Source organism: Aythya fuligula, chromosome 11, assembly GCF_009819795.1.
Source record: "Aythya fuligula isolate bAytFul2 chromosome 11, bAytFul2.pri, whole genome shotgun sequence".
Taxonomy (NCBI): Eukaryota; Metazoa; Chordata; class Aves; order Anseriformes; family Anatidae; genus Aythya; species Aythya fuligula.
The window spans coordinates 9,660,897-9,687,353 of record NC_045569.1 but is presented as its reverse complement, the minus strand read 5'-3'; the positions used below and the strand labels follow the sequence as shown (position 1 = coordinate 9,687,353).

The window sequence follows — 26,457 nt, the reverse complement described above, 5'->3', positions numbered from 1 at the left end:
TCAGTTACTACTTTACAGGCTTTTTTTTTTTTCACCACTTCCCCTTAAAGGAAAGGATTTCAAACTTCTGATTTATTCCAAGTTGCTCTCAAGCATTCTCATCAGTCTTCTCTGAATTCCCTTTACTCCTACAGTGCAGAGGTAGTCCCAGTGACTACAGTTGGGATATTTTCATCCCCCGTTGTCCTACGATAGAGATTTATAACATTTTTAATGCTTGTCTCCACCCTGTGGTCCTCCGACACCTGCTCTGCTTTTTTATCACCTCCAGCAAAGACCTGGGCAGGAAGAAACTACACAGAAGCAGCTTTCACAAAGAAGCTACAGTACCAAACAGAACTGGAGCTGCCTCCCTGCTCTGCTTGGTTTCTTGTTTAGTTTGAGAAGAAACTGAGTCCTTTGGGAATTCACTTCATAACCTGCTCATCCGACCTCTCCTGCCTTGCCCTCTATATTCTGGATCATTCTTCAACTTCTGCTGCCTTGTCTGATTTAATGACACCTCATTGCTGTGAAAGCCCCCAGTGCAGCAGCAGGAACATTTGCCCCCATCAGTGTAAGAAGAAATGGGCAGAAGAAATGATGGTGGCAGCACTGAAAAATCGCCAGGGGAAATGAAGTACATAAAAATGACAGCATTGATCATTCTTTACAATCCCCTAGCAGCTCGCTGCATGCTGCTGCGGCAGAGCCTCCCTTGTCAATACCTCTGAATATTTATTCAGAGAAATTAAGTGCGGGGTAGGAGCTGCTTTACCTCTGTGGCTGTCTGGGCTTTGCAGGAGCTGTGCCTACACTGGCTATGTCTACAAAGGCTACAGACTACATACACTGAGGCTCTATCGACACTGGGAAATGAGAATGGACTCCGAGCAGTGCCAGCCTTGTGGCACGCACCTCTCCAGCACCGCAGTGCCTGTAGCATGGGCTCGATGTACTAGAGGTGAATTTAGGAGGGCTTGAACATCCCAAGGGATCTGCTCCTGGATGGTGCTGAGCCTCAGTCACGCTTGATCTGTCCAGACCACACAAATGAGGGCTGTGTGGAAGGGCTGAACATACTCAGGCTCCACGCCTCACAAGTAAGGCCAAGGCTCAGTCCATGTCTGGATGCATGATTATGGGCATGCGGTGCAGATACAAGAGGGGACTCAAGAAATAGCACAGACTCCTGCTGAAGTAACAGCCCAAACCCAGAAAGGCTGGGCACTGCCTTTGCTGCCCCCCCAAAAAATGTTAAGAAAGTGGTCAAACTGCAGCCCAGGACCAGCCTTGTGCCCTAGGGAGCCATGCTATGAGAAGGGTGGGAACAGGACCAGCACAGTGCTTCACTGCTTTACATTTACTGTAACGAGTGGTTTTACATGAACACTTCTAACCTAAGGCAGAATTATTATTAAGTGTCACCAGTGATTATAAATGAAGCTGGATCCCTGACCCCGTAAAGCTCTGGCAGAGCAGGAAACGTGAATCAGGACACAAGCATATAAGGCAGAGGATGTAGAGCCCAGGAGCAGCTGTAACTTGTGGGATCGGGCAAGGAGAAGCAGCAGGGCAGTAGGCACATTCCTCCTACACAGTGTCAAAGGTACTCATCTCAGGAAGCTTTAGCACGAGGAGTAAATCCTTCTTTGTTTTAAATAATTCTATCACTTACTTTCTTTGTGTTTATGGAGCTTTTCCTCCACAAAGTGAACAGAGAGTGAAGCTGCAGTCAACCAGTTCCTCTAGAGCACCACGGGGTAAGAAATGCCTCTTGGAAACCCAGCTTCAGACAAAGTCTTGGCCCCTTCTCAGGCTGCTGCCCTCCCAGGGGAGTGGGAAGCCTCAAAAAGCCAAGGTACAACCATGCATGGGATGAAGCAAACTTGAGCCACTTCAGATTTTAAAGCCAATATGGAGGAACCCAGATATGAGCCTGCTCCATTAGATGAGGACTCAGCATGAATTCAGAACCATGGGACCTGATTGCCCAGCTCCATGTCTGATATGGTTGAGATCGCATGAGAAGGGAGGTTTTGGCTCCTTTCACTAAACTTCCATGAATATCTTTCAAGTTTACAGCACCGTTGTATTCCAGAATTTTGCGCACATGGTGGGCAGCAAGTGAGACACGGGAATCGTCGTGAAGTTTCTCTTCCTGACCACCTACAAGCTGGTGACTTCCTCGAGAGAACGTACTCTGAAGCACGCAGATGGGTGTGGGCACTCTGAAGAGCAGTAAACAACACAATCACAGGGATCACATATTTCACAGCCCCCAGTGGGACGACTGAAAATGGAAGGGAGTCAAGAACAGATGCCTGTTATTAGTCTGGATCTCCCTAAAACCTCAAACTCCGAAAGGATTAAACTTGTGTCCACGTATTTAGCAAGCGATTGCTATTTGAGCCTCAGCTTTGTAACTCTCCTTATTGCAGAGACGAGAAATGATCTGAACATCAGGATTTCAATTAGAGAGCCCTCTCTCCTCTGTAGGCTAAATATCATGGGGGATGTAAACACTTCTGATGAGAAAGCATTTGGCAATGGGGTCTTTTTTGATCTGCTGGATGCCAAAAGGGAGGTGAGGAGGAAAGAGATCTTTGAGGATGGGGTGAGGAGCACAGAGCGCAATGTGTTGGGATGCAAGTAAAAAGGAAAACCTCAAAAGGAACTTCAGGGCAAAACACAGACTGTAAGACTCCTGTAGCAGCATTAGCTTGCTGAATGAAAGGCTGGGAGGCCACATCACTTGGGGAATCAGAAATCAGAGCTGATACAGGGTAAAGGAGCTTCTTCCAGCAGGTGAAATTGCACCTGGATTTCCCCAGCACACCCAAGGTGACCTGGCAAACCCTTATGGTCACAACAGGCAGTGAGGGAGGGCCGCAGTGACAACCAGGGCCAGGCAGGGCCAGGCACGGAGACAAGTGCCAGCGCCCTGCAGCAAGCCGGCTGGGCTTTGCCGAGCTGTCAGCCCCACAGCGCAGCTAGGTGCACGTACGGAGGTGAAAGGATGTCCCTGCTGAAACTAATAGCCACAGATGACCTCCTGCTGCCATCGCCCCAGGAATCAAGAGGATCTCTACCTACTCTCTTGCCCCTTCTCTGATGCCAATGCAGGCATCTGGAGTTGGCAGCTGCCTCCCACCCATTATCACATCTCATTTTCTGGGCCAGTTGTCAATTAAGCTGGCTCATCGGTGCAACCTCCCCACCTTCCAGCTCCAGCAGCAGCCCACGGTGTGCTGCTCTGCCAGGCCCACAGGCAAGAGGCTGGCTGTCAGCTGTCACACAGGGTAAGCTCTGGACCACCTGCAAACAAGCAACAGGAACAAGAAGCCACTGTGTGGGGTGCCGGTGCCCAGCCCTGCCTGGAATAAAATATCCTCCGTCCCTTTTAGCCTGGTCTTTCCACTTCAGTCACATGCAAACATCTTCTCTTCCATTAGAAAGGTCTCTTCAAAGAAGAGTTTCTGCCCTCTGTCCTAAAACAATGCAGCAAGTTGTGGGGTGCTGTCCTACAGCTCACATCTCCCCCAGGGAGGAGGGAATGTACGCGAGCAGCTTTTCCTCCAAATGCCCCCCAGATTGCTAGCTAATCAAAGCAAGCACTGCTTCGCTCCAATGGCTGATTGCAGCACTGGCTCTTTGCCCTTCCCTCACCCCATTAGTTGATCAGGGTCAAACGCTGGGCTCTGAGGCTGCTTCCCCTCCATCTGCTGCTGCTGGCTAGAGGCTGCTGAGGTAGGAAGGAAAGGGAAGGAGGTTGAAGTGAGCAGCACATCCTGCAGCCAGTAATCACTCGGGCTGGGGCAACATTTATCAGGCAAGGGAATGGCAGAGCACTCCTACACTTTAACCCCCAGGAGCTTGCTGCAGCACACTCGGAGCCCACGGTGCTCGAACACAAAGAGCAGCCGGGGCAATGAGGCAGTATGAGCTTCCATGGGGGCTGTGCAAACCTCACCAAGGCCCTCGGGTTTTCAGTGAGAGCGTGATCTCTGATCTCTAAGATCCCCCCTCCATGGTGCTACTGAGCAAAGCCAGTAGAGATGCATGGGCACTCTTCTGCAGTGCTGGTGAACCTTGAAAAGCGGGAGGCATGGCTCTCCCGGGAGCGTGCACGGCTGGTGTAGCGGCTGCACTGCTGCAGGCAGGCTGGGAGGGAGGCCCGGAGAGCTTTCTGTCTCCAGCAGCAGAAGGAAGGCTGCTGCCAGCTGCTGCACGTCCCCAGCCAGCACTCTGTGCAGCACATCCACGTCTGAAGGCTGCAGATAAGGGGCGAGTGCTTTGCGATAAAGTTGCTTTTAAAGGAAGCATCTCCTACAGGAGCTCGCAGCATGCTCTGCCTCAGGAAGGGGGGAGGAGGGAAAGGGCAAAGGCCAGAGAGGAAATGTCCCAGCCTGGCTCCATACCTCATCGCCTGCGTTCCCAGCGCTCCCAGCGACCCAGGATGGAAACCAAAGGGTTTTTTTCCATCTTCCTAAAATGGGCTGCACTCTTCCTTCCCTGCTAGCTGCTGAAATGACCTTGACGAGAGCAAGGAGAGGGGCAAAAATCTGTACAAGAAGCAGCAGCAGCATGCGCTTGTATCTCATCTCCAGCAGCATTGTTGCCAAGGGTCATGAGGGGAGCTCCAGGAAGGATTCCTCAAGTTCTCCTAAAGCATCGCTGCACTGCCTCTGCCCTGTGTGCACTCATGGGAAGCACTGTGCAAGGCGAGACGGAGCTACAATCTGTCATGCTCACTTCTACATGCTCACTGCTACGAGCATTTCCTTTTGCTTTCTGTGCTGGAGAAACCAACCTCTTCCCCCTAGAAACAGCAAAGACCAGCTCTCTGCTCCCCAGCCCACTCATTCTTTGTGCAGCAGCAGGCAGAGCCCGGCTAAGCAAGGCAGTCTCCTGTGCTTGAAAGTAAGTAATCCTTCACAACACACAAGGCAATGCTGCAAGATGAACTTCTCAGAAAATGTGACAATGCCTTGTGACTTGAGGCATTTAAAACTTATCTCACAACAGCCTTGAAGATCAGATAGTTCTGTGCCAGGGCAGATTAGATGATGCAGCAGGTCTTCCTCATTTCTCATTTCCTCTTCGTTCTGCCTTCCTCCTGCCCTGCCGGCCTTCCTCCGCTTTTCTTTCCTATTCCAGAGTTGGACTGGGGCTGCTTCTCCCCCAAGACAAAATGCAATGTGTCTTTCAGATCCGGAAGGCAGACAGCTGAAGGGGAAAGTTCGTATCCATCCTTCCCTGTACCTGCAAGCTGGAGGTGATTTATCGACTGAACAAGCCAGCTGGTGAGATGCCTGCTCAGCCTGGCAGGCAGCAGACCTTTGTGGAAATATTTGGGGTGCAGAGGAGCAAGGCTCACACGTAGGTCAAGCCTGAGGGGAGGGGGAAAGCCTGCTGGAGAAAGTGCCATCAACCCGAATCACACGTGGGTTTTTTTCTCTCCACCTGTATGCAAATGACAGCCCTTTTTGTCCTCTGTGTGCATGGCGGAGCAATATGAAAATAGGGAGGATGGTGATCATGGCACAAGCTCCTTGTGGTTCATTTGTGGCTCCACTTTGCATCTCCTGTGGCTGCTCCAGCACAAGGCGGGGATGGACACTCACGGAGATGGGGAAGTGCTGGGCTCACGTGATACCCCAAGTCCACCAGCGCGTCCATCAGCATCTTACAATGCATTGCTGTAAAACCACCAGCAGAATATCACCCTCCAACCAAGGGGCACATTCCCAGCCCACGGGGAGTCCCCATGCAGTCACTGGGCTCTCTCTACGTGGTCTCTTATGTGAAGGGGCAGGCAAAGCTCTGCCAGCCCAGCCATTTTCCAGGGCTGCTCCCAAGCTTTTTTGGCCCCCACGATGTGCTCTAACACCCTTGCAGAAGACACAACTACCCTGACGTGGCTCACCTCCTGCTCCTTCAGAAACCAGTTAGAGCCGAGCCCAGTAGATGGGACTGATTTGGGGTGGTGGTGACATGATGATGACTAGGACCTCTCGGTGATCACTGCTGGGCCCTGACAGAGCCTCTGGACTTTGGCTGCACCCAATTTATCTAACTAACTACACAATCCCAGCCTAATTTTTTGTAGTGTCAAAAAGCCAATCACTGTTGGGATAAAGTGGAATTAGGGATGTTTGGGTGGTGCATACTGGAGAGGAGTCTAATCAGCCCTATTCGAGGGACAGCCTCTCCAAACTGGGCTGCACTGAGACACAGCAAATCAAGAGGAATTAACACCCGGCAGTTTGCTGGGTAAAAAAAATATAAATGAAGAAAAAAAAAAAAACATAACAACAAACACAGCTGCTGCGTCTTAACTGTTCTCCACCCCCTCCAGGGACTTGAGGAAGAGCAGGCCTGTCAGCTGCTTTAAGAGACATTATCCTCACAGTTTCTTCCCAGTGTTTACAAGGAAGCACTGCTGCTGCCTGTTTGGTTGCCTGTCATTGCCAGCGCAGAGCGAGGTTCTCTCCAAGTTCACCCTCCGCAGGCTCCACCACCCAGGAGCGGGGCCAGACCTAACCCAGCGCCGGGCAAGGGCAGGCTCCCAGGGCTCCGTGCACTCCCCCGGTACCAGGCAGCATGCTGCACAGCCCAGCTCTTCCCAAGCCACTTCTTTTCCAGTTGGTCCCTGGCCACTGTCAGGGCTGGCCCTTACCTCAAGACTTCCCCTCAGGCCCATCTCCTTCTGCTCCAAGTCCACTTGCTGACTGCAAAGCCCATCCGTCCTTCCTTCAGATCCTGGTGGGATCCAAACTTGGGAAACATTCACCAAGCTTCTCCTTCTCTCCTGCCCCTTACGGGGCAAAGATCCAGAGTAACCACGATGTCACCCTCTTCTGTGCTCATCTACCTGCACTAAGTTAACAGGTGATAGGCAATGTGAGACACGTCACAGTACAGTGAAAAGCCACACGCTACGACAGAGACATCTCTGTCTGACGTTGGGTTAGGGCTCTGCTTCTGGAAAAGAGTAGGAACAGTGTCCCAGCAGCCCAGGGGCAGGACCTGCCAGAGGGCACATAGCCGAGAAATCTGTGCTTAGGTCACATCTCATCAGGATTGTTCAGGGCCTGTGTCGGAGCAGATCCCAGGCCTGATGGCACTGCAGAAGCTTGAAGGACATGCTGCTGTTTAAGCTCGTCAATGAGGTGACTACATCATTACCTCCACTTCACAGAAAGGAACACTGAGGGATGACGGGCACAGGGCTTATCCTAAGCCCAGAAGGAGGCTAGGAGAAGAATTTGGGTATTTCTGTTTTCCAGTCACATCTCTCACATTCTTTTTGCTGCTGTCATGAAAGGCCAAAAGTTTCCTGTGATCAGGCCTTCCCTGATTTCTGGCTTCTCCCTCATAAATACTGGATGAGCAATGACAAAGATACAATCACCAGTTCAGTTGCGGACTGCCTGCCACGGGGCTCTGCCAAGGTAGACAGGGCCACCGCTGCCATTCCACAGCACCAGGAAAAATACTTTTCCCTTGCGATTAAAAAGCCAAACTCCACAGTCTTCATTCCCCTTTCCCTCTGGACGTGCACACATATACCCCCACGTTCAGCCCTAGACCAACCTGATCATGTAGAGAACCGCTGAGGGGAGGACGGAGAGCGTGGCATCATCCAGGCTCCTGCGCTGCTGACCCAGCTCAGAGCTGCATGGCACCTGTGGCTGGCTGCCACCACCCGTCCCTCTGGCGGTGGCACTGCTGTTCCTCGTGCTGCCACCTGCTCCAGGAGCCCTGGGGGCTTGGGCTGCTGTGTGCTTTGGGACTCTCATGCCATCAAACTGTCACAAAAAGCTCAGAACGGCAGGGTCCCAATGAAACGCTCGCCAACTTTTGTGATAAAAAAGCCAGTCGAGGGACGCTGATTGAGGGGAACTAGAGCACTGTTGCTTTTTTGGATGAGTTGTGTTGTAAAATTCTGAAGATTTTTGTTGTGAAGTTTTATTTTTTATTCCTTTGCCCAGATCATACAAAGGATTTTTCATGTGTTCCTAGACTAAAACACCACGTGCGTGGCACAACCTACTTCAGGAAGGACTGGGGTAGGAGTACTTGAGAGGAGGAATATTTATCAAAAGTGGGGCAATTACCTCTATTCTCTCCAATTTTATGGCACACTCTTGTTGAAGAACTTCTCCAAAGACATTATCCAGCTCACAGCTCCAGCACCTGCTGTTCTGCAGGACTTCTTGCTTAGGAAGGGAAGAAACAAGGGAGGAATAATGACCAACTTATTCCTGACCATGCAGGAGCAGGGAAGGTGACAGAGGCTGGAAAGGCAGCAACTTGGGGGACACTCATTCCTTGGAATGAAAACCCAGGGTGAAGGTCGGCATCGTTAACAACACGTTACAATTCTTTCCTGGTGACGTGGTGCTGGAATGAAAGGAACAAAAAGGTTCTTGTCCTGAAGTCAGAGCTGCAGTTCCAAGTCCTTTTCCAAGAAGGTAGCAAGGAGAATTTTGCAAAGAGATTGCATAAACATTTTCCACTCTTAAATGATTCTGGGAATATGGAAATTGCCTCATCCTTTCCTCTAGCCCTTAGGGTATTCCTGCTTAATCAAAATGGGGAGAGGGAGGAGTTAAAGCAGAAGAGGAAGCTTAAAAATATGTATCCTTGTGAGAGAAGCAAGAATAAAATGTCATCTCTAGGCTCTGAAAAAGTTACCACATTGATTTCTGCTTCATAAAAATGAGGTTAAGTTGAATGCATTAAGCTGGCAAACCGGATAATTGCATGTCCTGAAACTGTCTTCGAAACAGCTCTTTTCACAGCGGTGCTCAGAAAATAACTTCATCAATAAGGCTCTTGCCCATTAAACCTTCGCACCTCTCTGTGCCTTGCTCAGGAGTGAAGCTTGTCCTTCCCCAGAAAGATTTTTTCCTCCTTTCACCTCAAACTAGTGGAAAAAGTAAGGCTGTTTTGCATTGCATTAGCATATTTCTGGCAAAGAAGTAAGGAGGATAAAAACCAACCGTCTTCTCAGGGCTTCTCAGGCTTTCCAGCTCCCTTTCCCCACACACGGTGTGCTGCAGAGCCTCGCACTGTGGCTGGCAGCTTTTTTCTCCGGAGTGGAAGTGAGAATTGTTCGGAACCTCAGGTTTTGCCCGCTGAGCCCTTGTGCAGCCCCCCTGGCAGGATGGGTCCTGCCCTTTCTGCCCAGCTGGCATCGCCCCGTGCCCCTGCCTCTGCACCTTTGAAAGGCAAGAGCTTGCCTTCGGCTACCTCGTTCACATGGCAATGCCTGGGACTTCTTTGGCTCACAGTATTATGCAGCGCTGGTGCTGAAGCCTCAGGTCTGAATGCTGCACTGTGTCCTAGCCAGCTTTGTCTGGGAGGGGGACTGAGGCTTTTTGCTCTGCCTCAAGCCCCACAGCACAACAGCACTTGCCACAGGGTGTAGCAAGTGCCTACAGACAGGGAGATGTGGTGATAATCGGCTGTTCTCCCCCTGGGTCCCTGTCCTCCTGCTGGAACAGAATGGACTGGGTAGGTCCCCACTACCCTGAATTGATCTGGCGTGCAGAGGTGCCCCCGAGTGCCCAGCAGGTCTGGGGATGACAAGCAAACAAGGATGACAAGCAGACTTGCCCTCACCCATCGACTGCTTCAGAGCACACAAAAATGCTCCATGGGGAAACAAAGCAATCAACTTCAATTTCTCCTGGCAAAAAAGCAACTCAATGCTGCTGTGCTCCTTCTTACACTCCCAAATCCCCTCTTCGTCCTTTCCCACTAACCAGCTTCTAATTTTTTTCCCTCATGGCCCTATCTGGGCCAAGGTCCTACTTCATTCACACAACTTATGGATCTGGCACAGCCCTTTCCAACCCTGTCTCACTAAATAAGAAAAGTGAGGCGAGGAAATGCTGTTCTCTTCAGCTACCTCATTAAAGTTTTTCACTTGATATGAATGCAATCAATAGTGCCTTCCTGAAGAAGCTTCAGTGACAGGAGCAATTAATTTGCTCCCACTTGCCAAGGCTAATGTGCCTCAGACACACCGGCCTTAAAGTATGGGGTGAGCCTGGCAGAACATTATTCCCATGCAGCTAAAACACAGGGGAGAACGCCCCATCAATAGCATGCAGCCTCCATGGTAGGAAGCCTTGGAAAATGGCATGGATTGCAGCAGGAACCTCCTCACGCCAGGCTCCAGCACTTCTCCTTTGAGGACCCTCTGTTACTGTGCCACAGCAGCAAGAACAAAGGCTGCCAGAGAGCCCCCTCCAAAAACAATGGCCTGAGGACAAATGACAGGCAGCTGGCAGGATACGGGCGTCGGGCTGCAGGCAGCTGGTGCTGGCAGAGAAATGCGGAGACGTGAGCTCTCTGGGAGAAAAGCGAACTTAGCACGGTACCCAGCAAGGGGATGTGTAAGGAGGAAGCTGGGAGGAGTCTGAGGGAAGAGGAAAATGAGAGGCTGGAGCAGCAACCAGCTCTCCCAGTGATTAGAGATCATTAGCAGATCAGCCTCTCTCTTTTGAAAGCCTTTATAATTTCATCACAGCGTGAAAGCCCAGACTGAGAGCCCTCTGACACGCAAAACGAGAGGCTGGGCACAGGCAAGACCCTCTTATTGCTGTGCCCTGTGCCCCGATCACTGGGGACTTCTCTTCAGGGGCTTGTGGGGCCTTAAACCTCCCAGATGCTACTAAAGGGAGCCAGAGGCTTCCCAGGGCCAGCCCCACAGGTGATTGTGTCATGCAGGCACCCAGCTACTAAGAACAGCCCAGAGACAAGCGGCCGTGAGATGGCAAATGGCTTTCACTTGCTACGAGCTGCATCTGAACCACTGACCTAGAGACAAATGGCTCTGCGCCCTCCTCCCGGCCCCTCACGCCATCTATTCCCCGTATCATACCACGCTGTTGACAGGAGACGCATTAAGCACTGCCAGAAGGTGACTATAAAAAAAAGAAGAAGGCTTTTTCCTTTTTATGGCACCCTCTGTAGCCGCACAGCTATTCAAATATTTGCCTTGCTCCTTATAATTCATTATAACCCATTTTTTACGATACCATCTTTGCAACTGTGTATTCCCATTGCCCAGGTAGAAAGCTGAATTTGAATTATGGCGGCAGAACTTCCTGCCGGAGACAAACCCTGCCAAAAAACTTTGGGTAAGGTTTCTTTCTCCCGAAAGGTGACACAGCCCAGGGCAGGGGTTGGGCCACTGGCTACGGGGAAATGTAATGTGTGCACAGAAATGGAGAACATCTCCTTCCTTCTGGTGTCTGCCCCTGTTCGGCAAGGATATTCTGCTGCACAAGTGAAACAGCTCGACGTAAAGGCTGTGGTAAAATCTTGAGCGACCTTCTTCTCGTGTGGCAACAAGGGGGTTTTGCTATTAATTTCAGTGCAGCCGGGATTTTCTCGAAAAGGAAAAGATGCTCCAGTTTTGGGACACTTTGTGCAGTGAGAATGCAAATGACTGTAACTGGCATTCTGATCCTAATTAGCTCTTGTGATGACATTAAGACAAATGCTTGGTAATTCTGCCTTCAGAAATGAGGTAATGCAAACTAAGGAAGAAACTCAGCCCGTTCTCCCCCTCCCTGCCACGTTCCCCGTGTTTGCTGAGTCCGATTTTGCCCAACGGAGGCCAGAGGTTTTAACGAGTTACTCTCATGGGTCTGCCTCGCTATTTAACGCAGCAGAATTGCAAACCATATCGACGAAAATCTGCTAAGCTATTTTCAACTGCTCGTGGAATGGGACCCTGCTGTGCTGCTCGAGTACAATAATTCTGCCCAGCTCCTCCCCTCTCAGGAGCCAGTTATGGATTTGGACTATCATTACATCCCCCAGGCCACTAGCCATGTTAAGTTAATTTAATTTAAGGAAGGCTACAAATAGGTCAGAAGAACCTAGGGGAATTAGCTGTTCAAATGAAAATGGAAATCAATTGGGAGCTACGGTCTCACAGTTGTTGGAAGCTTTCTCCTGGTCCTGCCCGGCGAGCCCTCTAACCTTTGAATCAGCCTTCTGAATCTCTCTGAATCTTCCTAAAAGCGACGTCATCTTTCAGATGATGTAATCTGTGGCCAGTAACAGACCGGAGAAGATGCATTTCTTCCATTCTGAAACTTTTATATAATATGGAAACACAAGGGGGGAAAAAGGACAGTATCTGGGAAGGTTTGGACGTTTTCATTGAAGTAATAGTCTGAAAATGACACAATTGTCCTTTCTTCAGGTTTCAGCTGCCAAAATAGAAAAGTACACCTTTCTTTTTGACAAAAATATTTACAAAATCCTCTCACATCTGACAATCTCTTATTATTGTGATATATATCAAAACCAGTTAGATGCTTTCCTTCCCACCATAGTCTCTCGCATGAGATTCTGAAAACAAAATGTTTTGGTTAGCATTGCCTATGTGCTATTTGAAAACCAATTTCCAGGAGCAGGGTATTACTGTTGTGCCAATAAATGTTCCTTGTCCGTAAGTCACAACAGTTTGATCTTAAATATAGGTTCCTGCATCCTGGCACCAAACACAGGGCAGATGTGCATAAAACAGGGGAAGCTCAGCAAATTGCTCTTAAGGAAAAAAAAATCAATCAATTTTCCTATGAAAACCTAAAGGGATTTTTTTGTTTGTTTGACACTCGCAGTCTGCGCTGCCTTTTGATCGGGTATATGGATTACAGGGCATTATTCTGCTTTATTATTTCTTCTGGGTGACCTTGGGATAAGGTCTGTAGGATATTACCGTTCAGTCTGCTTTCTTTGAACAGTTTCTCAGGGATGACACCGCGAAGGCCCAGCTCCCTGTGCCTGGGAGCTGCAGTGTGCCCCTCTTTTCACATGGCCCAGAACCACAAACCTGCCTGGATACCCTGACTAGCTGCTGGGGTGGGCCGAAGGCCGAGGTGGGCAGAGTTCCCCTGGGGTGCCACCAAGCCTGGCAGCATGAAGCAGGGTTAGGCTGGGTGTGCACAAGCAGCAAGTACTGCCTTCTGCAGCCTCTTCTGTTTGTTTTTTTTTTTTTTTTGCTGCTGTATCCTGAGCTCAGGTTGCTCCTTGCTGCAGCACAGCCACTTTCCCAACCACTCCGGAAAGCGCAGGGGTCACCTGTAATCTTGTCACCGCTTGTTGGGCCACCTCTGGACTACTCCCATGGCTGCAACCGAGGCATGACAGGAGTACCTGTGTTTGTTCTCACCCTGCCAGCACAGCTCCAGACCCAGACTATGTTGGCTGCTCTGGATTTCTGCTAATGCACCTGGAAACTACCAGACACCAAAGCTTATAATAAGGCGATGAGCAGGCATGCTAGGCTCAGCCAGTGCAAGCATGCCTTCCTCCACTGCAGTCCAACTTCTGACTGCAGGACAGATACGGGCAGACACTTCAGAAAGACTCTATTTATATTCTGCCCTACTGGTAAATTCATTCCTTGGACCACTCATGCAAAATGGATAATGCAAATAAATGCTACATTTGGAATTAAGCTTATTTTTTTACTCCAGTGAACATGAGCGCAATGAATTTTCTTTTTTTTTTTTTTTTTTCCTTTTTTCTTTTTTCCCTTCTTTAGGGTGTTTTCCAAGCTGCAGGCCCCAAAGTGCTTGGTTCAGGTCTGGGGGAGGATGTCACAGCAATCTGCTGCTGAGACAGAATGGCGCAGGCACTTCAAACCACTGGCTCTCGAGCCCACAGACTCATGACTAGCATTGATCTGGAACTGATGAGTGGCTGGCTGTTTTACAGCATTGCAGCCCTAGAGAAGGCTGCTCCCTCCTCACTGCAGGGTGAGTGATAAATTCATGCAGAGCATAGCCAATTGCAGGGGGAGAAACAGAAAGGCTCTCTCAACTCAGGAAGTGACCACTCATCCCTGTACTCAGAGTGACACTAATGCACAGATGCAATGTTCACATAGGAGGCAGAGCAAGGAGACTGACATCTCTGCGCACACTGCATCCTCCTCCCCTCCTCAAACAGGACTCGGCGTCTCAGCAGTAGGTACAAGCGAGGAGCTAAGTTCCCCGTGGCAGCAGTGATTGCTCCAAGAATTGTCAGCGTGGTTCCAGCGAGCACAACAGCTTCCTCCCACACAGAGATGAAGCAGCACTTCTCTTCCCCATCTCCTTGGTGCTTTGTAGCATGCACTGCACCGACGGCAAGGGATTGCCCCTTCTCTCTGCTTCCCTCCCTCATTCAAGAAGGTGGAAAACCCCCTAGTGCCACACTCTCTCTGGGAAACTGCTGCTTGGGTCGAGCCCTGTTTGAAAAAAGACTATCGTGTTTGCTCTGCTGGGCTCTGCAATGCATAACAGAGTCTGCATTGCAGTCTCCAACTGCAATCCAACACCATCTGTCCCTTCCACTTGCAGCACTGCATCACTCCAGGGAGTCTGCTTTTCAGGAGGGATCCAGAGCGTGCCCAGCTATGCTGTCCCCTGGTGCCCAGCACAGCCAGCAGAAGGGCAGAATGCCCCACCCCAATCTGCAGTACGAGACTGGAACCACCACCGGCTGCTCAGTGAAACCCTGTGAGAAGCAAGACAGGGAAAGGGTGCCGAATTGCTTCCTGTTCACTATGTTTTTAAAAGAAAATCAGTGCACTTAACAGCAATTATATTTAACTCCTCTTCAACCACCTTATGGAAAGGAAGTCAAGTAGCAGAGGTGCGCAAGTGCTGAGCCCTACACCCCCATGACTATGGAAATCAGCATCAAGGAGCTACGTTGGCATCAACCTAAGCCACCAACTCCCCTTTCCTGAGTGTCAGAGAAGCAAGGCAACCAGGGGACAAGACAAGAGACCTGGAGATACTTCATTGCTCAGCCCTGTCTCCGAGCTACTGAGCCACACCAGGAAAGACATTTCTGCTTTATTGGTCTCCATCTCTCAATGCACATCCCGTCTGTCTGTGCTATGAAGCAAAGTAACCTAGTAGTGAATTCTTCAGGGCTGTAGCTGTCTCTCCCTATGCATCTGTACAGCACCTAGCACAATTTCATCCCAAACTTCAGCAAGGCGTTGTGCTCTGCTCAAAGTGAAACATTCACAAATCATAAGGCTATGAAGGTAAAGCCCGAGATTTGTAAGGTATGCACCAATGCTCTCCCTCTGAGCCCGTGATGCTGGGAGGAGGAAGCAGTTCACCTCCGTCGTGAGTTAGTGTTCTGACAGCTTGGTGCAATCTAGCCATGACTTGCATGGCTGCTTTCCCTTCACATTCCCAGGAGCGCACACTGCATTAGATCATGTTCTGCATCAGCCTCTGCTCCAAAGCAGAGGAGAAGGAATGGGGAAGAAGATGAAATTGCCTTGACCAGCTTTCATTGTCCTGAAAATATGCTACTGACATGTGGAGAAAGCTGCAGGGAGCTTTCTCTCTGCTTTGGAGAGCACGGAGACAGGAAAAAATAACTAATTTTCGAGCTACTTGTAAGGTTGTGGCTTCACTCACAGTAAGCCTGACAACTTGCTCTTCACATTGCAGCTCCTCTGAGAACAGCACAGGATACTGGGGCTCTTGCTTTTCACCAGACCATTATGTTTTTAAACGGACCCTATTTGTCTGCAAAATGTTCTTCTTTCCTCTTCCCCTTAACATCATGTCAGAGAATTTAGAAAGCAAAAAGGTTATAAATATATAACCAAGCCATTTATTCAGGAGCTAAGCATGTAGAAGTTGCTTGGGTAAATAAACGCCGCAGGTTCTGCAAATCAGCTGTCTCTAGACCCTTCCTCTGCACCATCTCTGGACCCCCTGGGGCTCTGAGAGGGCAAGACCACACTGCATAACTGCTCCCCGCACAGCCAGCTCTGGCTTCACACTGCCTGCAGCAGACCCAAGTGCACTTGCTCCCCACTCAACCCATGCATCCCCTCCCCAGAGCACGCGCAGTACGACCCTGAAGGAGATAGTAGAGTCTCAAGTGACTGTGCAACAGCAAGCTGATGGCCCTCTTGGGAACCTGCTAAAAGCAAAGCATTACACTCAAGACACAATCTTTAGCATTCGCACTGGAATAAAGTGGGAGAATGGGCATTCAATCTAAGCACCTTTGTGTAATACCGGCATAAGCGGAGAAAAGATTTAGGATGCAAATGCACCGCAGGCTCTGCTCACCTCCTCCCACTGATGAATGTAGCGGATGAGCCGGGAGAGCCGCAGGAGCCGCAGGAGGCTGAGGATCTTAGTGAAGCGCACGATGCGCAGTGCCCGGGCTGTCTTGTACACTTCAGAGTCAATGCGGGTTTCAACGATCAGGAAGATGTAGTCAACGGGGATGGAGGAGATAAAATCCACCACAAACCAGCTCTTCAGGTACTTCATCTTGATCCGCTGTGGGTCTAGGATGATCTCCGTGTTGTCCTCCACCACGATGCCTGTTCGGAAGTTGAGGACAAGGTCGATGAGGAAGAACGTGTCCGAAACCACATTGAAGACAATCCACGGGGTAGTGTTTTCATCCTTGAAGAAAGTGATGCCCACAGGGATGATGATCAGGTTCCCTACCATCAGCAGCAGCATGGTCAAATCCCAATAAAACCTGGACAGCAAGACAGAGACACGTGAGATCAGCTATGGAGTGGGAGACCAGGGAGCCCACATCAACAGAACTGATGTGCTTTATACATCTCTCCTGTCACTCGTTACCTAAGCTTTGCTAGGCTGCCTGATGTTTTCCCAGTGCACAAGCAGCTAACATAATTATGTGCTTAATGGCACAGAGACACTCATCTTCGGGCTGAGAGGGTTCAGAGAGGAATTAGGTACATGGCTAGACGTGCTCCCTGGAAAACTTTGACTGGACCTTCAGGGCCACCAAGAAGACAGAGGTATTTGAAGTTACTGCAGTGACTGCTATGAAAAGGGTCAGAACAAGTATCTGGAAGGGCCCAGAGTCAGCATGTCAACAAAGCCATTTGGGGTCACAGTCATCAATCAGGCTTGCTCCTACTGTCTGATCCTCCTTTGCAAGCAGCCAGCGCAGGTAGCATTGGGATCAAGACAGAACTAGGAACGGCCGTATTTGGTTTAGCTCTCTTGTTGAACCAAGCTTACACTGAGCCTGCACTTGGAGTTTAGTTCACACTCTATAGACTCTTCTGCTGTACAGAAATGATCAATAAAGCTCAGAGTCATGCGCCTGGAAATTATCTATTTCATTTCTAAAGTAAGCAACAACAACATTTAACTACTGTGTCATAAAGCACAGTCTCCAAGAAACTTATCTTCACTTCAGCGACAAGTCAATATTATCCAGCAGGCCTTACAACAACACTCGTTTTCATTCTTGAAGGCACACACAGCCTAAATACAGTTCCTAATTTATTTGTTTGGGCTTTTTAAAGATTTTCCCCAGGTTCTAGTGCAAACAATACACTTTCACATGATGTTGCTGCGACTCAACCAGGGTGAGGACTGAATTTTTTTCTGAATCTCATACTTTGATGAGGAGTCTCACAAAGTACCCTCAGTGCCCAACACTGGTGCTCCAGTCCCCACCAAATGTTTCACTCGTAGAGATGTCAATCCGCTGTAGTCTCACAATGCCAAGATTTCATCAGCTCTACATCGTATACTACAGGGCTGTTACTGTTACACTGTGAGGTATCATAAATAATTTACATCCAGATGCACTTGTCACAGCAAATGGACAAAGTGCACAGAACAAACCGATTATTGGCTTCGGTTGCTTATACCTGAAGATGAGGCATTCAGAAAGCTGCTGTGGCTCTTCTAGTCCGTCACACCAATTAGCACGGTGTTTATATTCTTTTTATTATTAACCTCTTGAGTACCAAATAAACCTAACTCCCTTGACTATAAAAAGGCAACAGAAAACTAACAGGACTCAAACACAAGGGAGAGAATTGTGCCTTCCTTTAAAGCAGATCACCACAGTACCAGTGACGTCAGTGGAGTGACTCTGGATTCCCAATGATGCAGTGAAGGAAACTGCTGGGTTTGCCAAAAAAGGGCATCCCCATGCTGCTTGTCCATCTGTCTGACCAACTACAGTCAAAATCATGGAAATGTTTTTTTAGAAAAAAAATGGATTTGCCTCAAAGTTCCTCAAAATCTAGGTTTGGTAAGAATTGTTCAGCCCAAGCCCGTGCTGCAGACCAGACTGAGCTGCTGCAGAACAATGTCGCTGTAGTGAAGCGCCTCATGGATCTGTTAAACTCTCAGCAGCAAAATCAAAGGGTAGAAGATGACTCAAAAGCCCTGCCTGCACAGATTCTCTCTCCTTGGTGAGAACCTAACACTCTGAAGCACCTCTAAACACACGATCCCAGCCATTACACATGGACAGACAGGGCCACAAACCAGCAGCCCGCAATTTCTCAGAAACGTTCAGCAGGGGCTGATGGCAACCGGCTTTTGTGTAAGCCAAGTTATCCACTAACGAGGTTTCTGAAAATGTCATCAACCATCTCCTTGTTCTCAAGGTGCCATGCCCCTGCAGGCAAAGTATCATAGTATAGAAGTACAGGAGGTGCTGGTAGACACTCAGCCATGAGATAGGTCCGTGTGCTTCTGAGAGCAAGGCCGTGTCAGACAGCAATATGCATTAATACTGTATAAATCCATGTTGCAGTCTTCCTTATTAAGGGTCTGAGATGATGCTGCATCTTTCCTAGTCAATTAATCTAGATAATCGCACAATAGCAGGAAGTCTGGAAGCAGTGTGTACGTTATTACTGAAAATAAATAACCTCCCAGCCATCTTTAATTTGCCTACAGGGGATACAGGAGGAAATATGCACAAAGAAAATTATTTTTCCCAAGTTTCAAATTAATGGCATGAGACAGATGTGGCCAGACACGCACAGATGCAAAGGTAAGTGGCTTTCCTCAGAGATCTTTGGATTTTCCTGCCTCTTAAGTCTGCATTAGCTGGTGATTTCAGTACTAAGCGGCAAGTGGGGACGATGACTGCGTTGGCCAGGACTGCTCACCGCTCCAGTGAGCTCTACACACACAACCCCAGTAAAATGCTTTCTGTCTGACTGCTGTCCTGGTCTCTTGTAGTCAGGCATGGTCATACCACAGTCAGTTGTCCTGCATCCTGAGCTGCAGGGTGGTGTGCGCAGTATTCCAGCACAGCCAATTCACCTGCCTTTACAACATAAACTTCCTAGAAGTTAAAATTTGACTCTTAGGATTCCACAGTTCCTGCACATTGAATCGACATGGGAAGTACGATCTGCTCAGGGTGGCATCGGTGGATTTACACTGAACAGATTCTCAGGGACTGCAGCACCTCAGAGGTCTAGTACCATCCATGTGTCATTTTGTATTTACACTGAGGAACACTTTTCACTCCCTGTAAATTATCGGCCAGAATGAGTAACAGTGCATGCGATGTATGTAAGGGCAAGCACCAGCTATTAATAACCCATGTTTTCTGTATTTCTGCGCTTCCTTTCACCCAGGGATTCCACAGAGCTGACGATGATGAAATTGGCTCCGCTGCACCCATGAGAGGCAGAGTTATTATCCCTGTCTTGCCAATAGAGAAGCCACGTGGCAAAATTGAGAGAATGGGATTTGTCCACTGAAGTCTGAGGCTAAGCAAGGGCTACAACCTGAACTTGATTCTTGAGTCTCACCAGACTGGAAATTATTCTTATGGCTTGACAAAGGGTCTAACAGAGATTTGTATCATTGGCGTCTTTCTCTGATATCCTGTCTCCTCTCCTCTCTTCCTATTTTCAAGAGCCTACATAAAAAATTAATAAATATGAATGTATTGTTTTATTATAGCTGACTTAGTGCAACTGAGTAGCTCCCAGCATGGGGAACAGTCAGCACTACATAAAACAGATGCCTCGTTCGAACACACTTGGTTTCAGTACTACATCCTAGTTCTATGCCACTTCTTGGAGATGAAAATCACATTTTACCATGCACTGCTACCTTTGAATGGTTAATTCCAAATATATTATTTAGTTCTAACAGAATGTGTATGAGAATTAGTGTGAGCAAAGACAATTCAAGAGTATATGCTCGTTGAACATATTTGGTGTCGTGCAGTTGATTTGATATGAGGAACGCTTCATAGGTATTAGTTTGTGGGCTTTGACGAGCAAGTTGGATCAGCTTTCCATTCTGTCTAGTGCATAATTTAACAGCAGGCAAGGAATGTGGCTTTCAGATGTAATTTTTCTGTTAAATAAACCTTGATCTTTCAAAACAATTCTATGGTGCAGTATAACCATTTCTAGTGCATGAGCTCAGGAGGGATAGTGAGCACTGGACTGAAAATAACAAACTGCAGGGGTCAACCTGGTCAGCATCGCTGCGTCAGTCCTGCATTCACGGACCGCTCCTGAACAGGGCACATTTGTGGCCTTAACTTCTGTTCTCCTTGCTTGGTAGCACTTGCACTGTCAAGAGAAAATAGACTTGGGCAACCTCACCTCTAAATTAACAAAGCTTTTTGGATGTTTTCAGCTTCTGCTGTAATGCAGCCAACTCGAGGTTGAGCTGAGGAGCTGCCTGACAGTGCACAGAAAAGAAGCAAAAATAAAAAGGCATCTAACTGCAAATGCCAGGGAGCCAGGATATCCTCATCAGTGATGAATTTAGCTCAGACACCGTGTCAAACCTTCCTAACCTTACAAGAGCACATCTTTAATGAACATATCCCGCTAATACCAAAACCAAAGACAAATCCAATTGCTCTACCAAGCCCAGGCAGGCGCAGTGCCTCAGTGCTGACTCAAGAAACAGAGTGCCACCTACTGAGTCACCAAAGCCATCTCGATCCTCTGCTTTGCATGGGGAGGAATGGCTGTGGTATTTCTTTAAAGAGCTGATGAAAATCTGCCCTCTTCTGCAGAGTGGCAGCTCCCTTCCCCCTCCGGACTGCATGTTGAATTATACACTGCTGTGCTCACCAGCAACTATCCTGACAGGAAAGAGGCCACACTTTAATTCCCAGGGCTGCTAGTCAGGCTAGAAATAGAAATCATCTTTTGTAAAGAGCATTAGCGGATGTCAGCGTGGCTGGTGGGAGGAAAGTGTACTCCAGAAAGCAGCCATTCACATAGGTAACAGCACAGACGGGAGAGGGGAAAGAAAAAGGAGCTGGAAGAGCTCCTTCCCTGTCTCTGGAAGCATTACTTCTTCCAGATATGAGTAGGCGTATTTCTACTGGAGAGTTACAAAGTTTGCATTATTCACAGAGATAATAGCAAGAATGTGGTGATTCATTGCTCCTAAACACACCAAAGGATACTTAACCAGCTACCGAGTCCAAGAATTCACTTGCTAGAAGTGAATTTATTTATAGTGATTTATTCAAATACCTGTGCACTTGAAAACCTCTTTGAAATGAATACCCACCAAAAAAAAAAAAAAAATCAAATTACTTACATAAATTGTCTGCGTGCTATATAATGGGAAATGAGAAGGGGAACCTATTTAAAGAGTAAGACAAACAGTTTTAATTCCTTCTGACCAACCTATGCAAATAATCTGTATCCTCTGCCATCCTGAGTAAAACCCCTGAGAGTGCTGAGAATTAGCCATGCACTAAGACAGCATGAAGGAAAGGGCTCTGCTGTGCCCCAGCCTCCTGCAGAATTCCCCGGCCTTCTGCTCCGGCAGTGCTGGCTGCTTCTTCAGGCAGAGCCTGCTGCTCATCCGAACTGTTCATCTTCCCTTTGGACTTAGTCGCCACAGCGATAATGATGCCTCAGCTGGGTACGGAGGAGTAAGGGGCACCACTGAGTTACGCAGATGGGATACAAGTCTGCACTTTCCCATCAGAAGTGTGAGGACTATTAGCTAGTTGAGAATTTGCAGTGCTTACACAAGCAGGTGTATGAATAGGGATATCTCACAGAACAGCATCCGCTACAAAGGAGGTGTATGCCTTGGGGCACTTTTGTTCCATCTAGATTTCTGAAAACTCATGTACTGCCTTTGACAAATTTTTCATAGAATTCAACTGTCAGTTTTACTTCAGGCAAGCTATTTTCTAAGGTCTCAGTTTCGCCTTTCACTTAGATTATCTCCAGTCTACATAATTGCTCACCTAATCCCCTCTGAACACCGCAGAATTCCATGCCGTGTTTGGAGTTTAACACACATGCTCATATTGTCATCTTCAGATATAATTACTGGATTTTGGTGAGTGGAAAATTAAGAAAGCTATTGCTTATGCAATAGTTTGAAATGGCATTTGCAGTCCAAGCAAGGTAGCACATTAGCTTTTTTACTGCTTCTCTATCATCAATTTTTAAATCTAACACTTCTCTATTAAACAATAATCAACAGCCTACATTTTTCAAAGTTATGTCCACACACTAATTAAATCCCAGCAGACCTATGAAGGCATTATCATCCTACGTTATCAATAGAAAGACTGTAAGATACCAAAGATTTAAGCAACGTATTCAGAACTAGCATGTCGAAAATATGGATGCCTAGTTTCCGAAGAGGTTTCCAGTTATGGTATATCCTGTAATTTGCGGTAACAGCAAAGGGGAAATTTCCATTCTCCTTCATTGTAGAAATAAACATACACATTACTTAGTGGTATTTTTATTCCAGTTCTAATACTTGACAATTTGCAAACAACACGTTTGAGGCATTGATGCATTTACCCTATTATAACAGAACACATTATGAATTATTCCCTTTCTTTAACTTACAAAGCATAATGCATTACATTAATATCAGTTAGCCTAAATTATTAGTTCTGTGATAATACCTACGATACACCCACTCTATTGTCAGGCTTCTTGAAGAGATGAAGATTTGCTGTATGGATGCTGTTATAGGAGGACTCCAAAGACTAGAGGACAAGTAAAGCAGCCCTCAGGCCAGGGGCAGGCTACCAGGGAAGGCGTTTGTCTGTGCCACGCTGCAGCACAATGCTCTGAGTGAAGGAGGAGTTAGGGGGCTGCTGGTACAGCCCCTGCTGCTAGCGCCCGGTGGCCTCTGGAGCCACCAGAGCAGACTACGGGTGGCTTTCTTCCTGCTGGCACAAGTCTTAGACCTTGTGTTTTCCACTGGCTCTAGACAAAAACTGCAAAATGTGATGTGAGCTCGTTAGCAGGGGAGTGGCCTTTTTCTTCAAGCATTAGCTAAGAAGAAACAGCACAGCCGGCACCTTGCACAGAGAAATCTCACTCCCTGCGGCTCTGGGTGGCTGTGACACCCAGCACTGAACTGGGAGATGCCAGAGGAGCCACACAAAACAGATTTACCAAGAGACAGGCATTTCTACAGCCTCCATCTGGTACCACCGGTCACTTTAAAACAGGCTTTGTGAATCAGCCCAAGCAGGCAGCCCTGCCGCTCTGTGACTGCGTCAGAACAACTTCATTCCCTTCCTTGTTTTTCTGTCTCAGAACCCCCAAGCGCTTTCTCATCCTTGCACTGAAATGCAGCAGTCATGAACCAAAGCCACACTAAGAAATGTACTGTTCAAGTATGCCAAAAAAATAGAACCTTGCCCCAAAACCTGCTGACTCACCTTCTCATAGGTGTTTTAACATTCAAATTTAACTTTGTATCATCTGCTCCCCTAATCTGAGGGAGTTTAAGTGGCTTGGCTAGGACAACAGCACTCCAACCACTAGATAGTGCTATCTTTCACTCAAGTTCCTCCAAATGCCATACGGTGTGTGTGAACTACACAGCAAGTGGCATCACTAAGCTCGGTTTCATGCAGACCTAACAAACCTTGCAGGGTGTTGTTTCATTACAGTCTGAGGCATGTCAGGACAGAGGAGTTCATGAGGCTGCAGCGCTGCCGCCTGGCTTGCACACGTTCTGGGATAATGATAACTTCTGGGCATCTAATCTGTAAAGTCAACATCTACCACCTAATCCTGCAGCATGCTTAATAGAAATTGTACAAGCATTTTCAAGAGTTTTGTGTGCAATCTGCCATTCAATAAATGCAAATGTATTGGAACACTTACACCTACTCCTTGGCCTGCAGACATACTGTATCACACAGAAACAATATGCTCCTGCATTTCATTTCCAACAATGCTGAAACACAAACATGTCACAAGAACAAGAAAAGCCACAGCAGATTCTGCTCAAAGTAGTCAACTGACCTGAACTGAAGCTGCCTTCCTGCCTGCAGATACCTGCCTAACAAATTAAGTGGTATTTTAAATCTGCGCTTAGAATCCAGTCTCCTCAGAAAGGTAAAAATAAATGCACAGACAGAAACAGAGGTAGCCACAAGAGACCTTGTTTGTTCTGGCTCTAAATTTGGAGTACACGGGCCAATACAGCAAACCTCCTATTTCCAACTAAAAACAGCATTGGTGATACTTTCTCACCTGTCTGGACACAGCTATTATTACTAGCTCATGGAGAATTCCCCTGTAATGAGCTGCAAAAGCAGTGAGATTTTTGTGCGTATTAACTGTTGGAAAGCTTATTCCTTCTCTTCCTTGAAGGCCTGAAGGAAGAACGTTTACATACCAGACCTAGACAATTTATTGTTCTCATAGCACTGTTGCCCAGGAGGAGGTGATCAAAGATACAAATTGTTATGCAGGGGGAATTCATCGCCAGGAGTGGCTGGAGGTACCACTGGGAAGTTAATACAGCACAGATTCCGTGGGAAATTTATACGCGTGAGCTTTCTGTAGATGGAAACCAGCCCAGTGCAGCTGCTGGCAAACCAGGCTCTAACCTGCTGGATGGGCTCCTCTCCCTGCTGCAGGTACATGAGATCATTTCAGCCTCCCCGATGAGGGGAGGTGCAGGCAGAATACATAGCGGCTGCTGGTGCTCTGGGATTACCTCCTACACAGCCACATCACTGCACGAGATGTGCTCTTCTCCGTCCCATGCCCTTCTCATCAAACTTCATCAGAAGGAACCTGCACCACCACATTCCCCCAGAGTTAAAACTTAAGTACAATTTTCTATTTGTAACATTTAACCAAAACTGCAGGAACCCTTGCACTCATGGCAGACAGCCTAAACCAGAGCTTAACCCTTTCTTCACACCCCACTCTACCGCACTTTTAAGCATGTCGATTCCCCCTCCTCAGCCCCACATGCCAAATCCCAAAGGTTTTCAAGGTGTTAGATGTGTATTGATTTCACAGAGCTCCCTAGCATACATTATGCATGAGACTGACATGCTAAGGGCCTGGCGATGCCACATTGTTTGATCTTCTGAAATCTCTCACTTGTATGAATATGGAAAAGTTCCTCTTTGTTTGCTGTCCATTGATCCAGACGTTGACCCTTCTCTGTGTGCATTTATCTCTGATGATTTAATAATGAAAAAGACCAATAAACAGAGGAAAGGAATGAAGCCCCTTTAGGAGGACCTATTGCCACGGAAACATGCCATATGTTGTTGTTGCAGGGAATGGACAGATCAATAAGGGCTGCAGCTTCCAAGTCACCATGAATGTGTTGTGGAATGTAAAGGACTAAAGCAGAAAGACATGCACAAATTGTGGCATTATGAAGTTCAGACTCTGGCCCGCATCCAAGGTCTAGCATGACTCAAATTCAAATGGTTGGGCAGTCTGTCTCAAATGGATCTGCACTAGGGCGCTCCGAGTTGTCTCAAAATGCAGGAATACTGGGCCAAAGTTTTAATTTGTACCCAAGCAGATGAAGGAAGGGGCCGTGTCTTATTTCAGAGTGCTCAGGCTGCCATTTCTTGGAGACATACAGGTAGACATCTCAAAGCCCACTTCTCTGAATCTTATCTTCCACGCTTACTTGCCAGAGTATAAACAGCAACTCACACACAATTCGGTGCTGCAGGCACAGACTTTGCATATAGAGATGATACAGATGGCTGCACACATACCTGTGCAGAGTAAACACTGCAGCAAAGGTGGCAGAGAACATACGACACCAACTGAGCTAACACACATCTTCCACCAACTCAGCATCCCGCTGAGTTACAGGGATGACAGGCTGGCCTGTTAACTGTTTTGCAGTGCCATAGCTCCCTTGACATAATATGAGTCTACTTGAGATGAGGATGTCAGTCTCACCACCAGAAACCCAAATTTACTAAAATTAAACACTAAAATAGGGCAGAGAGATTACGTGAGTCACATATCTATCAGAATCACAGAAACACAGTTTAGAAATTGGAGGACAGTGGAGGGAACACTGCTCTTTCTGCTAGCTGCTATTTTGCATTGGATAGACAAATTTGTGTCCACATGCTCTGCGGTAGTCCACAAAGAGGTGACAACCACATGCAGCAAACAGTTAAGTCATCTGCCAGCCTGAGAAAAAGACTTCTAGCCACCCGAGATGCTAAAAATGTCCCTCCTAGGTATTGCTATGCTACAGCTTGGTGCTGGTTAGAAATCACAATTCCAGCCCATTCTGCCCAAACGGAAAGCAGGGTGAAACTCAAGGTCTCTTCTGATACCGTTCCCAAGCTCTCACAGAGGCTCCTGGGGACATTTGGGGCACCCACCGTAACCTTTGAAGCATGCACCAT

At 47.9% G+C, this 26,457-nt stretch overlaps 1 protein-coding gene across 1 annotated transcript in view; it reads right to left on the bottom strand.

Moving 5' to 3' along the window:
- Positions 1-26,457, bottom strand: part of HCN4 (hyperpolarization activated cyclic nucleotide gated potassium channel 4) — a 97,908-nt gene that overhangs the window by 52,881 nt on the left and 18,570 nt on the right. Inside the window, exon 2 of the mRNA XM_032194909.1 lies at positions 16,110-16,533. Coding sequence (XP_032050800.1) covers positions 16,110-16,533 — 424 coding nt within the window. The remainder of the gene's footprint in view (positions 1-16,109; positions 16,534-26,457) is intronic.